The 14,566-nt window shown below is 42.8% G+C and overlaps 1 protein-coding gene across 4 annotated transcripts in view; it reads right to left on the bottom strand.

Moving 5' to 3' along the window:
* The window catches only part of RNF121 (ring finger protein 121), a 65,897-nt gene that overhangs the window by 4,958 nt on the left and 46,373 nt on the right, over positions 1-14,566 (bottom strand). For all 4 annotated transcript variants that reach the window (XM_004382010.3, XM_023736518.1, XM_023736516.1 and 1 more), the window contains 2 exons: positions 12,619-12,726; positions 9,450-9,570 (listed from right to left, as the gene is read on the bottom strand). In XM_004382010.3, the coding sequence (XP_004382067.3) occupies positions 9,450-9,570; positions 12,619-12,726 (229 nt within the window). The remainder of the gene's footprint in view (positions 1-9,449; positions 9,571-12,618; positions 12,727-14,566) is intronic.

The following is a 14,566-nucleotide window of genomic DNA, read 5'->3' as shown; positions in this document are numbered from 1 at the left end:
AGGACTAGAAGGCAGAAGGGGACAGGAAAGCTGGTGATAGGGAACCCAAGGTTGAGTAAGGACAGTGTTGACATGTAGTGGGGTTGTTAACCATTGTCGTAGGGCAACATGTATACTAACTGTTTAATCAGAAACTATTTTGTTCTGTAAACCTTCATCTAAAGTGAGAATAGCAGCACAACTGGAAGAACGTAATCGATGTCACTGAATTGTGCATGTAGAAGTTTCTGAAATGGTGTATCTTTGGCTATGTATATTTTCACCAAAAAAAAAGGTCGAGAAGGGAGAGTGTTGACGTATCGTGGGGTTGTTATCCAATGTCATAAAACAATACGTGTACTGACTGTTTAATGAGAAACTATTTGTTCCGTAAACCTTCACCTAAAGTACAATAAAAAAAAAAAGATGTACCATTAAGTGTCAAAAACGGTACCAAACTGGATACACAGTATGGATTGGTACCATATGTAACAAGCCCAAATCTATGCAAAGAAAAAAGATCAGAAGGAAATGTATTCACACTAATGACGTTTTGGTAGTAGGATCACAGGTGATTTTTGTCTTTTGCCTACTTTTCTGTACTGAAATTTTCTTTAATGAATATATATTACTTTTATAACAGAATTTTTAAAAGCCTTCTGCATTTATTATTACGATTTTATCTGTACCTGTGAGGTAGATAAACTGCACTTAGCTTTGTGTATTTTCTTGATTTGGGATTGCTCTATTTTTTCTTTTTGTTGCCAAGCAACTGCCTTCTGAAAAAGTCAAAGTCTATCTTAGTTCAGCATGCCCCAAGCCTGGGTGAGGGACAGCAGTGGAGGAGGGAAGGCACACAGGTGCTGGGACAGGGAGTAAGGGAGAAGGACACTATGATCCCCCAGAGCAGAAACAGTTGCACCAGGCAGAAACTTTCTGCAACATCTGAGCTTCCCTTACTCCAAGCTGTCCTTCTAGGGAATGGCCTCTCTCAGCCAAGAGAACTGCTACCTGATCCTAAGAGTCCTCGAGGGTAGAAGGCAGAGATGGCACGCTGCCTCAAGACCCCTGGAACACAAAGCTCTCTGTCTTCACTCTCACCTCACACTCCTGCAATACTCTCTGACTCAGGGTGAGCTCACTATCACAGAAAAACAGAGCAGCCCTATCACTGGGGAAACCAAAGCCCAGCAAAGGAAAGAAACAAGTTGGGGACCAGAACTCAGAACCTCAGACTCCTACCCAAGATCTACCCATCATCCCACTGGTCAAGGCAGTCAACATTTGCTGAATGTTGCAGAATGACCAGCAACCTACCTCACTGAGGGCTAGTTATCCAAAAGGTTCTGATTTGTTTATCAAAAATGCAAAGGCAATGGTAACAGATAAGCCAGAATCAGAGGGCAGGGCCCAGAGCTGTGGGAGTCTACTGATCGTGCAACTCTCAAACACTGCAATCTAAGAAAGTTAGCACTGGGGAACAACTCTGAGATCCACTTGTACAGAGCTCAAAAGGCTTAGATCCCTGTCCAGGGTCTTCTAGGCAGTTAGTGACACAGCTGGTACTAGAACCCAAAAGTCTTTTAATTTATCTCTCATGAGAGATACACTAGTATCAGCTAAGAATGGAAGCTGGGAATCTCCCAGGAAAAGAAAAAAAATCTGCCACTGAACTAGAGCCTGGCACTGGCCAAACACAACAGCAGGCACTCAGCAAATGCCTGCTTGCGTATTTGCTTGCTTATTGAATGACTAAATGAACAAGTAAAGGATGGAGTCAGACAGTGGTTAAAGAAAGCCTTTTCTGAAATGTGATCTGACTTACAATTTCTAGGCACATGAAATGAACAAAGAGAAGAGAGATCAAGGTCCTGGGTCCAGATCCAGCACTGAGCCTCTATACAATCATGTAACACGGGCACACGACCTCTCACTGTGACCCACAGCATTGGCAGTAAAAGAAGTAGGAATCCCCCAACTCAGGAGATGGGTTAGCACTCTGAGGAAGAGCTTTACCTCAATTTTTACCAGAGTTCTAGCCCTAGGACCCTGGAAGAAAGGGTACAGGATCAAAGGGGACTTGGATAAGGCAATGATAGTAGGAGGGAAGTCCAGGAAAATGTCTGTTAGGCCCCTGGTTTCAAGAGTTCTCCCCATGAGGCAAATGTGGCAACAAGTAGGCAGGGTCAAATCCCAGAGGTTGTTTCAATGAAGTCATCAGCAAAGGCTGCCAAGTCAGGAAGGTCCCAGCAACCCTACAGTCACAGAAACCACATAGGAGGAGCACACAGGAGGCACTGACGTTGGGTTGGGTAAAGTACCAGGAGGCATATTTCAGTTTAACCTCAAGAGCCCGATCCCTCAGTGGAAAGCGCATTTCAGGGGTCCATGTGGTATGCTGGGATTAGATAGGCCTAACTTCAACCCTCTGTCACTTACTGCGGTAGTGAGTTTGAACAAATCACCCAAACTCTTACTTCGGAGTTCTGTCAATATATATTGGGCGCCTACTAAATGCCAGCCACTGAACTGAGTACTTGGGATATAATGCTGGAAAAACACAGACCTGGCCTTTGGCCTCTTGGAACCTACAGTTTAGGTAGGAAGACTGACATTAAAAAATATTTACATAAAATAAGAACTAATTATAACCATTAAATGTGCTATGAAAGAACATTGTATGATGAAAGGGGTTTCTTACTAAGCACAGGTCATCTGAGAAGGCTTCTCTGAGGGAGTGACATTAGAAGTTGAGACTTAAAGGATGGGTAGGAGTTAAAGTCAGATGAAGAAAGGCAGAGAGGAGAGGCCCTGAGGCAGGAAGGAGCTTGATGTACTTGAGAAACTGAAAGAGGCCTAATGTGGCTAGAGAGTTGTGAGAAAGAGGAAAGCACTAAAACCTTGGCCACATTAAGGACATGGGACTTGAAATGGGAAGTCATTTAAAGGCTTTAAGTAGAGAGTAATGTGATCAGACTCAAATTTTTTTAAAGAGCACTCTGTCTTCTATGTGAAGAATGGATTGGCAACGAGGTCAACACGGATTCAGAGAGACCAGCTAGGAGACCATTTTCATTCTTAAAAAGCAATAGCTGATGGAGGCCTGTGCTAAGGTGATGGCTTGGGCTGTTTGTGAAAACTAAGCAAAGTGGACAGATTGGTGATGACAAATAGTTGAATTTTAACGATCTGGAGCTCAGAAAAGAGTTAGCCATTGAAAAATAAAAGGGAAATGCCTAGGCAAAGAGTAGAGAAGATGGCTTAGGTTTGAGCTAAGGGGAACAATAACATTTAAGTTAAGGAAGCATTAGCAAAGGAGACTGAGAAAGATCAGAGGGAAAGAAAGAAAATGAGGACAGGGTAATGTCACAAAAGTCAAGTGGGGAAAAAGCCTTTTAAGGAGGGAGTGGTTAATTGAGTCAACTGTGCTGATGGCTGTTGAAAAGTCCACCAGAATTAGTGACATGGAGTCACGGGTGGCCAGAATAAAAGTCATTTCAGAGGAAGGGTGTTATCGGTTCAATTTGTCCCTAAAAAAGATACGTAGAAGTTCTACCCCTGGTACCTGTGAATGTGACCTTATTTGGAAATAACAAAAAGCCAAACCCACTACTGTTGAGTTGATTCCAACTCACAGTGACCCTATAGGACAGGGTAGAACGGCCCCATAGTGTTTCCAAGGCTGTAATCTTTACGGAAGCAGACTGTGACATCTTTCTTCCGCAGAGCGGCTGGTGGGTTCGAACCACCGGCCTTTTGGTTAATAGCTGAGCTCTTTAACCACTGCACGACCACGGCTCCTTATTTGGAAATAAGGTCTTTGCAAATGTAATCAAGTTGATGAGGTCATTAGGGTAGACCCTAATCCAGTATGACTTTTGTCCTTTCAAAAAGAGGAAAAGAGATACAGACGCAGAAACACATGGGGAGACCATCATGTGATAACGGAGACAGAGATTGGAGTGATGTGTCTACAAGTAAAGCAACACCAAGGACTGCTGGCAACACCAGAAGAGAAGAGGAAGGCATAGAACAGATCCTTCCCAAGAGCCTTCAGAGAGCACGGCCATGCCGACAGCTTGCTTTTAGACTTCCAGCCACCCAGTTTGTGGTAATTTATGTTAATTTGTCATGGCAGTCATAGGAAACAAAGGGCATTTGACCAGAGTCGGAATTGACTCCATGGTACCAAACAACATGTCTTGCCCTGTGTGCTGGGCATGATGAAGATTCAAAGACAAATCCTACAGGGCCCTTGTGCCGCAGGTGATTACATATAAAAAATATTTATTTTGTAAGTCACCTAAACCCACTGCCATAGAGTCGATTCCAACTCATAGTGACCCTATAGGACAGAGTAGAAATGCCCCATAGGGTTTCCAAGGCTGTAATCTTTAGGAAGCAGACTGCCACATCTTTTACCCACAGAGCGGCTGGTGGGTTCAAACCACTGACCTTTCAGGTAACAGCCAAGCGCTTTAACCACTGCACCACAGGGCTCCTTATAAGTCACCTAGTGCTCAATAAATGGTAGCTATCATCATCACCATCATCATCAAATGAGTGACTCCATGGGCCAGGCTATTCTACTAGGTGCTCTATATTAACTCATCTGATCCTTACAGTAATTCTTTAAGTCTGGTATTATTACAACTAAGGAAACAAGATCAGAGAGGTAAAGTAACTTGCTCAAGGGTACACAGCTAATTAAAAGTGGATTAGAATTTGAAACCAGGGTTGTCTGACTTCAAACCCCTGGCTCTTTCCATTACTTCCAGCCAAATGAATGGATACGTTAGTCCTGTCCTAGTGTTATCTGGGGCCTCTGAGGATCCATGAGGTAAATTTGGGGCACAGAAACTTACTCAGAAGTTAGAGGGAAGTGTGAGGTAGGATGTATGGTCCAGTGCATCATGAACAATGTATGACTATCCCACCCACCCAATGACTATCTCAGAGGAAGAAGCCCCAGAAAGTAGACTTATTGCACAATCTCTGCCTCTGCTGCCCGTGGCCACCCACGACTTTTTTGCGTGTGAATGGAAACTACATTGACTGGCTGTCACAAGCTTATGACCTCATAGTGACAGTGACCAGCTGGAAAAAACAGATACCACCCAGGGTCCCCTTGACTCAAGAAGAGTTCTTTTAGTTCAGATTACAGATTTCTCTATGAGGAGAAACAAAGAGCTATTCTACACTAAACAGAAGAGCACAGAGTACTATAAAGTTGTGAAAAGGAAGTGAGAATGCTTGTAATACAATTATAAAACTTCATGATTTCACCTCTAGGAACCCTGAAATTAATTAATCGCAGGGATCTCTTCAGGTCCAACCATTCTCAGAGATGGATGTGCTGGGGACCAAGAGATAAATCAGACCTAGTTCCTGACCTTGAAGTCTGGTAGGGGAAACAGCTCTCTTGGGTAAGAAGCCATGATCACAGAATGTGCAAAAGACTGAAAAATGGAAGGTCCCTGGGTGGCTAGCACTGTTACCGGCAGCGGGCGACAGTGGCGCTAGTAACGGCTACACCTGGCCATACTTGGTACATGGTAAGTGCTCGAAAAATAACTATTGATTAAATAAATAAATGAATGAATGCACGTAAGGCTGGAGTTTTCTGGCTTCCTTGAATTGCCCTCCCAAAAGCATTGATCAGATTCTGGCTTCAAGGCCAGGGATGTTCCTGAAATTCAGGTTGTCATGGCTTAAGCACCCAGGTGATCATGAGTAGAGCAAGGCCCACCTGACCAAAGACTTGGCAGAAATAAGAGAATACAGGAATTCTCAGGGTTGGAAAGAACCAAAAAGGAAGCGCAATCCATCCCTTCACCTTATGCTGGAGTCCCCTCTTCCACATCCCAGCCCGGTCTGATCTGTTGGCACCTTGAGCCCTAGCAGCGGGTCTGTTATTGAGTAAGTCTCAGCAACATTTGTTGTGGGAAACAATAAATGAATTAACTCCTGGTGATTCACCCAGTACTATCACAAGTTATCCTGGGTCCCCCAGCCCCCACTGTGGGCCTGGGAAATGACACACTGCTTGTCCACAGTTAGGGTCAAGGTCACATCCCTTTAGATAGGCAAGTGGTCTCTGAAAGGGGCAGTCATTCTCAATGTCAATTGCCTAGGGAAGAGGTAGACCCTCATATAAGATATCATGATTCAGAAGGCTGCCCTGAGGTATTGGGGGAGGGGTAGAGGTGCATGGAAAAGTGGAGATAATACTTTTCTTTTTGTCAGGAACACAGCTCTGGGTCTACATATTTGGAGGACAGCAGTTATCTAGATGTGAATTCTAAGTGGTGAGTCCTAAGATGGCACCTACTACACAGAGGTAGGCTGAGAGTCAGATGAGGTGGGGTCTGGAATCAACGGAAAGCAGGCAGTCTGGTAAGTCGGATTAACCTTATTCAAGCACTCAGTCTATTTTCCTGCTATCATCCTCAACCCTTCATTAAAGTCCTATGTGACTGTTTGGTACTTACATTCCTGTGCTAAGAGATAGAGAGCAATACCCAGGTTTATCCTTGGGCCAGAATGATAATGCATCAGCAAGAAGAGCATGGAGTGGGGTGGTTACTAGTAAGATCCCATAAAAGGAGAGAGAATATAAGAAATCAGGAGCTGGGTTTGAGGTACTCCCCACCTCAACAAGAAATTCTTCGACCAGGTCTTTGATGAAGCTGGGATTGATCATTATTAGGAAAGCAGCAATTCCTTATCACTTACAGTCACTGGAGCATCTAAAAATTCTTCCCAAAAAAGCATGGAAAGGGGCCCCAGCTCAAATCCCCTCTTTGGGAGGCCAATATGATGATTTAGCCTTCTAGAGGAGAAGCTAGCTTGTGAATCATCTCTGAGCTCAGTTCTATCTGAAAAGAGGAGGGACTCTGAAGAACAGGTTATTAGTGACCCATGTAAGAGAATTAAGGATATACTTAGATTGCAGTTGATACTAACCTTGAGGTAATATCTGCAACAATCTGGGAAAATCAGAAAATTGGTCTTGTAAAAAGAGAATGACAAGAAAAACAAATCCCTAGAGGGCAAAGGTAAGATACTGGTAAGAGATGCTTTGAAAAGCTGGCTATACCATAGATGCAGTCTTAGTGCACAGCAGTTGCCAAGAGTGAAGTTAATAATTAGACACCCTAAGCCCTGGAAATCTCTTCTGGGGAATGAACTGGTCAAAGGAAGACCCAAAGTCAACACTAATAGATGAAAGACAGTGAATGCAGCTAAAACATAAAACAATTGTTCAAAAAAGAATCTAACAGGCTGCCTATAAAGTGATTCAATATACTGCATTTTAAATTTGATTCTGTATAGGCAAAATAAACATAGTTTCATGATTTTGAAAAGCAAAGTCCTTGGTCTAAAATTGTACTTGACTGATGCTACCCAAGGTGAGGGATGTTTAACTTGAATTTCCCTAACCACAAATGAGATCACATTAGCAATGATACACAAAAAACTGCATGGCACATAGCCCCCACCTGCAAAACTGCCTCAAAATTTCCACCAGTTCCTGAGCTGCCTCATATAAAGTCAGTGCCAGTCCTTTCCTGTTCTTTTTATCTGATTTCCACCGATATCTGCTGCCTAAAAGCTAGGACTGGTACCTTGACACTCCAAGAAAACTTATTTTCCTGATACTCTGCTACTATATCTACCCAAACTGTCAAACCTTGGTGTGCCAAGAACTTCTGAATGCCTTTCAGTCCTCCTTCAGCAGAGCCACACATAGTTCAGCAGAGAACTGGGGAAAAGTCCATTAAATTTGGAAATATCCCTTCTGAGAGTGGGGTTATTTGGGTGGGGGCTAAGAGGATGATACTGAAATTGGGAGCACTTCTACGTTATTTAATTACAAAGAGAATGTACTACTTTCAAAATAGCAAAACAACAAAGATATACTTCCATTTTGGAAAAAAATTAGGGATATTTAGTTGAACTAATAAGCTTGGGCTTGTTACATTAGTTGTTAACTTTAGCATATTTTAAGCTTGAGGAATCTCTCCATGGTCTCCACCAAGTCCTCTTGTAGCATTTCCTCTCAGTGAAATGTACTACAAAATCCTCGTAGTTCTTTCCTATAATGGCCCTGAAGTTAAAAATTCTGGAACACATTTGAGATCTGGATTTCCAAGTTTTCAGGAAGGAGTCTCCATGAACACCACCCACAACTTGGAAGGATTTTATATGGCTTATCTCATCCCTCAGTGCCTTTCTCTTGTGTCATCCAAGCAGTTGCTCGAGTCAGAAATTGAGATGTCAGCTTTGATACCTATCTTTCTTTCATATTTTTTCCTTCAGTCTCCAGAACCAGTCTATCACCAAATCCTGTCAAACTTATCTCCAAGATACTTCTCAAATATGTCTGCTTCTCTCCATTCCCACCATCTTTACCCTAATCCAAGCTACCTTCATCTTGCCTAGACCACTGCAATTGTCTCTTAAATGGTCTCAATGGTCCACTCTTATCTGCAGACCCATCTCCAATCTGCTTTCTACCAAGAAGTCAGAATCTTTCCAAAATGCAAATCTGATAATGTCATTCTCTACCTTAGAATATTTCCAAAGCTTCCCAGTGTTTTTAGTAAAAAAATGAAAATCCTTAATTTGCCCTATAAGGCTTTTTTATGACCTAGTTCCTATTTCTCTAGACATTTCTACCACATTCTCATCCCTACAACCAACCTAGTCTTAGTTCTCAAAAATGCCCACCCTTTCTCCCACTACAGAACTCATACACATGCTATTTTCTCTATCTGGTAGACTCATTTCCCTTTTCGTCTGGTTAACTCCTACACACTGTTCAAGTCTCAACTCAATAGTCATATCTTCAGGGAAGCCATCTTTGAGCCCCCAGACTAGGTCAAATGCCACTGTATCTGTTCATAGCATCATGAATCTTTCTTTCATAGTACTTAGGAAAGTTGTAATTTTATATTTATTTGTGTGTTTATTACTTTAATATCCACCTCTCCCACTAGAAAGTAAACCCCTTTCAGGCAAGAACCATGTGTATTTTTGTACACTTTTATAATTCCAGCACCTAGTATAGTGCCCAGGCACATATTGTTGCTAGCTGCCATTGAGTCGGCGGCCATTCATGACGACCTTATGTATAACAGAATGAAAACACTGCCCGGTCCTGCGCCATCCTCACAGTTATTGGTAGCTCAGGCACATAGGAGGCATTAAATAAATATTTGCTGAATGGGTGTTAACTATCTGCTCTTAAAGTGGCTCTTTCCTATAATGATCCTAAAGTTAAAAATTCCAAGGTACATCCGAGATCTGAATTTCCAAGTTTTCAGGAAGGAGTTTCCATGCATATCATCCACAACTTGAAGAATTTTATATGGCTTATCTCTTTAGTCCCTTTCTCTTCTGTCATTCAAGGATGCTATCCTGAACTTTTTTGGAGGTAGCAGTATTAGGAGCCCAGGTGAACTCACCCCTATGGTAGACGCCATGTAGTCTGCACACATTTCTGCAAAGTCTCGCTCAAGAACTCCATAGTAGAGGCCATAGAAGAGGAGTGAAATGCCAAAGTCCATGGCATCTTCTGGTTTGATTCTGTAAGGGAGCAGCATGGTCAGTAAGGCCTGCCCTGAGACACAAGTGCTTTGGATCACTACTCTGGAACACACAAGGCAGGGTTTAAAGCTGGAAGTTGCAGGGTTAGAGCAGGGGTTGGCAAACTATAGCCAAATCTGACCTGCTGCCCCTTTTTATATGACCTGTGGGCACTGCTTGAATAAGCTAACATTGTGAGCTGTGGAGACCAAGCAGAGGCATCTGCTTCTGCCCATTTCCCACTCAGTTCCCTGTGTCTGACTCCCTGCTGGCAGCTATGCCTCCAAGGTGCCCAGGAATTGTACTGGTTGCCACCTGCATGCTGGGGACTCCACTGTTGGCAACTGCTGGGTACCAAGCTGCAGAATTTCAGTCTGGAAGCTGGCAACTCATTGAGGTGCCTAGCCTTCAGCCAGCTGCCCAAGTTGAAATGGCTAAGCTCTCCAGGAGAGAAGGGCATGCCAGGACCTGGGTATCCCTGGAGCAGAGAGTGAAAATGATCACAGTGACCACACACCCCCTTGTCAGGCCCCTCCTTCTGATAATGTCTCAGCCAGCGTTAACTGAGCATAATGCATGCCCACCACTCAGGACGGTCTGCCCCAAGCAAACAGGATGGGGCAGGGCAGGCGTTTTCTCTCTTGTTATGTAAAGGAAAAACCAAACCAGCTGCCATCACATCAATTCTGACTCATAGCAGCCCATGTGTTTCAGAGAGAACTGTGCTCCGTAGGGTTTTCAATGGCTGTGACCTTCCAGAAGTAGGTCGCCAGGGTTTTCTTCCAAGGGGCCTCTGGGTGGATATGAACCGTCAACTTTCCATTAGTATCCAAGTGCTTAATCTTTTGTACCAGCCAGGGACTCCCTCTTGTTATATAAATACCTACATAACACCCTAGATCTTTGCCTTTTGGCCCACAAAGCCTAAAATATTGACTATTTAGTAGCCCCTTATTGAAAAATTTTCCAATCACAAGTTTAGAAAATAAGAAAGGTTAGTAAATATTTGCATAGCAGTACTATAAAATTCTAAGTTACATCTATACATATTCTACATTATGTTATTAAAGTTAAATTTTGGTTCAACTCTATCTACTAAGAAGGATATAGATCTTGCCTGTAATATTAAGAGGTTTCTTTTAATAATTCCAAGGACCAATAATTTGCAACCTTGAGTCTACAATTGCTACAGAAAACTATGTCTGTTAAAATAGCTGTGCAAAGAACTATATTTGTTCACTTAAAGTTGTAAATTATATTTATCATGTTGTTGTTAGGTGCCATTGAGTTGATTTTTGACTCACAGCAACCCCATGTGAAAGAGTAGAACTGCCTCATAGGGTTTCCTAGGATGTGATCTTTAAGGGAGCAGATAGCCAGGTCTTTCTCCCTCGAAGCCACTGGGTGGGTTCCAACCGTCAACCTTTTGGTTAGCCGCCAAGTGCTTAATTGTTTTGCCACCAGGGCTCCTATATTAATCACAGAAAGCTGAACTTCTCATTAACCTTGTAATATTTACCCCACTGACTAGACATTATTGCTCTTATACCAATTAACCTAATCAGTAGCATAAACACGATGAAGATTCCCAATTTTGTTTTCCTCCCTGTATAGTTTAGGCAAGTAAAAACAAACGGCAATGAAACCTTTCTGGAACCTGTTTTATATTTCAGCCCATACTACTTCTGGAAGAAGGAATTCCATGGGTGTTCTCTCACTTTGTAAAGTAGGACTTACTTTTACTTGTCCTAAAATAAACTTTCAAACAGACTCCTGCCTACAGTGTCCTATGTTTGGGGAAGAGGCCAGTGATCATCCTATCCATGAACTTAAATTTGAATCCTAAATCCATTTAGCTTCAGTACACTGTTCCAGGCTGAGGATTCCTCATCATCCACAGCCCACAGCCACCATGATCTCAGCCAGAAAACCACACTTGCACTCTCTTCTGTCTCACCTACCTACTATACCCTCCAGTCCCATCGCCCAGAAGCTTCTGCCTCAACTGGAGTTGTACACATCTGGGACCAGTATAAATCTTTAGGAAAGCTTCATGATAATATGAAGCAACAGCCAAAATCCTGCTCCTGGGAATGTATCCTTAGGAAGCAACACAGCAGTGTTATCTGTGACAGTACTAAATTGGAAACAATCTACATGCCCAACAATGAAGCAGGACTTCAATGTCCACGAGTTAATTTTCTAGAACTGTGTCCTTAAAAACTTGATAAAGGTGCGACGTCAGCTGTGTTACAAGGCAACAACGCTTACGTGTTAAACATAATCGGTAATAAGTATACTGCATCTGAACTGGGAGATCTATAAATGATCTATAAATACTTGGTGGGAAGTAGTTTTGGGCTTCCATGAATGTGGTGCATTCTTGAAACTGGATGTGTCTCTTGGGCGACACGGGATTTCTAAGCCAGGGTGGCTCCCCACATCCCTGACACCTCAGCTGTCATGCTGTTCAACAGCCCTGAGATGGCTGAGAAGACTCCTGCAGACACTGTCCTGCTGTTGTTTCCTGTCTTGTATCCTTCTAAGTGATCTGTTGCTAGGTGTGGCCAACTGTGGTTGCAAGAGTCAACTGTCTAATCCAGGGATTGGCAAATTCTTTTCTGTAAAGGGTCAGATAGTAAATATTTTAGGTTTTGTGGCCCATAGAGTTCCTGCCACAATTATTCAACTCTGCTATAGCCATAGATAATACATAAATGAATGACCATGGCTCTGTTCCACTAAAACTTTATTTAAAAAATAGATGGCAAGCTGGATATGGCCTGTGGGTATCATCTGCCAACCCCTGGTCTAGCTGAACCTACACCTCTCAGGCAGTGTGGAAGTTACAGTAAATGGTACCCACATGACCAAGGAAAATGGTTCTGTTAAGAGTGACAGAGTTATGGGTAACTGGCTATAACATCATTATGCTTATTTTTGTTATTACAGTCTTCTCTAATAAAAAATAATTTTTTACAAAGAAAGTACATCTCACTAGCCCCTCCTCCCTAAACACCAGTAAAAACAAAAGCAGAAGGTACTCACTTGAATAATAAGTTAAGACCAAAGAGAGTAAACATGACAGCCATGTAGCCAACGATGCCAGTGGCATAGCTGATTTTATAGATCAGCAGGAACCACTTATAAACCAACCTGGAAGAAGGAGAGAAAGTTAGTACAGCTGACACAGAAGCTCTGGCCTCTAAAGGCCCCTGGACCACCAGAATCCCTTTTCTCACATCAAATAGGGACACCAGGCTTTTTGCTCAGATCCTAATGGGCAACTTCAGTTACTATTCAAAACTGTTCATTCCTTTAACTGCAGAAATGTCTCCATATACCAGGGAGTTAGTGCTTTGTATTTTCCTAGTCTTAGACCAAAGGAAGAAAAGAGATCCCCAAAAGGAGGCTTCAGCCTCAAAGAAAGAGCACAGAAGACCTCAGACAGCTCTGACATCTCAGTATGGAGGTCAAATTTAGGTTAGTTAGACAAGGAAGTAATAAGTAATAACTACAGCTATGTTCAGAAGGGAATAGGTGAGGAAGATCAGTTGTTCTTGTCAGCAAAGAGAATTCAAAGGAAGATATATACATGAGGTAGAAATAGCTACAGGCTTTCGTACCTGGGTCTGGTTAGTCTGAATACAGCTTTGCTCCTATACACAGGCTAATAATAAAGGGAATGATCTCTAATGGATTTGCTTCTAAAATGACTTTTTTTTTTTTCTGGAGGGAAAGGATAAGGAGAAAGGCACTCCCTAAGTGTTTTTTGAGTTGAATCAGATGTTTGTGTGGCAGCGTGGGGTTGGGGAGCGGCGGGGCGGCGGGGGGCACGCTCTTCAATGCTACTGAAGGAGGAGCAGTATTCCCCAGAATCCAATGAGAGCAATGCGGAATCTGGTTGGTTAACCCCCAGCTAGGTTCAGAGAGGAGAGATGGTTCCCTGAATACACCAGAGCCTTTTAAATGCTATGGGAGTAGGTCTCCGATATCAGGATCCACTATCCCGTCTGTGATGACAGCTAATGAGCAACTTAGCCATTTGCTTAAATAACCAAAAACAAGCCTGCCTGGTCCCTGAGAGCCAACCAGGTTACTACCAAACCCGCTGAGCCCTAGCGAAGCTCAAGGTCCCTGCCTCTGCCTCCTTGCTGTGGCTAAGCATGGGGTGATGGCTTCAAAGGCTAGGGAAAGGCTCCAAACAATTTGTAGTGCCTGCCTTCAAGGACCACATACGACTTCATTATCCAGAAGTGCACTGCTCATATGGGAGTAAGACAAAGCAGAAAGGATGTGGAATGTTAGGTCAGATAACCCTTAATCTGGATTAAGTGTTGTTACAGATTGAATTGTGCCCCCCAAAAATATGTGTTGTAAATCCTAACCTCTATGCCTGTGGTTATATCCCATTTGGGAATGGGTTGTCTTTGTTATGTTAATGAGGCAGGATCAGTGTTGGGTGTATCCTGACTCAGTCTCTTCTGAGATATAAAAGAGATTAACAAGAGCGGAGCAGAGCACGAGATGGAGATCTCCAAGGAACCAGGAAGCAGAAGCCGAAGAGACAAGGACCTTCCACCAGAGCCGACAGAGAGAGAAAGGCTTCCCCTAGAGCCAGCTCTCTGAACTCGGACTTCTAGCCTCCTAAATTATGAGAAAATAAATTTCTGTTTGTTAAAGGCATCCACTTGTGGTATTTCTGTTATAGCAGCACTAGATAACTAAGACAAGTAAGGTCAGTCTTACAAGCTGAGTAATTCCAGGTAAGTCGTATCAGTTTTTTGAAATACGTTTATTCGTAAAACAGAGGAAAACCATTCTACCTTTCTAACTGGATGGTACAGAGTCTGTTGCCTGGTACATAATACATGCTCAATAAATGCTGAATGGATTAATGAGAATGTTTATGGAAATGCTTTACAACTGTAAAGCACTACCAAGTGTTAGTTATTATTATCAAAATGTTACAGACGCATTTTCAGCCACGTAAACT

This window comes from Trichechus manatus, unplaced genomic scaffold (assembly GCF_000243295.1).
Source record: "Trichechus manatus latirostris isolate Lorelei unplaced genomic scaffold, TriManLat1.0 scaffold00088, whole genome shotgun sequence".
NCBI classification, from domain to species: Eukaryota; Metazoa; Chordata; class Mammalia; order Sirenia; family Trichechidae; genus Trichechus; species Trichechus manatus.
Note: the sequence above shows the minus strand (reverse complement) of the source record. Positions and strands in the feature narration are given on the sequence as shown.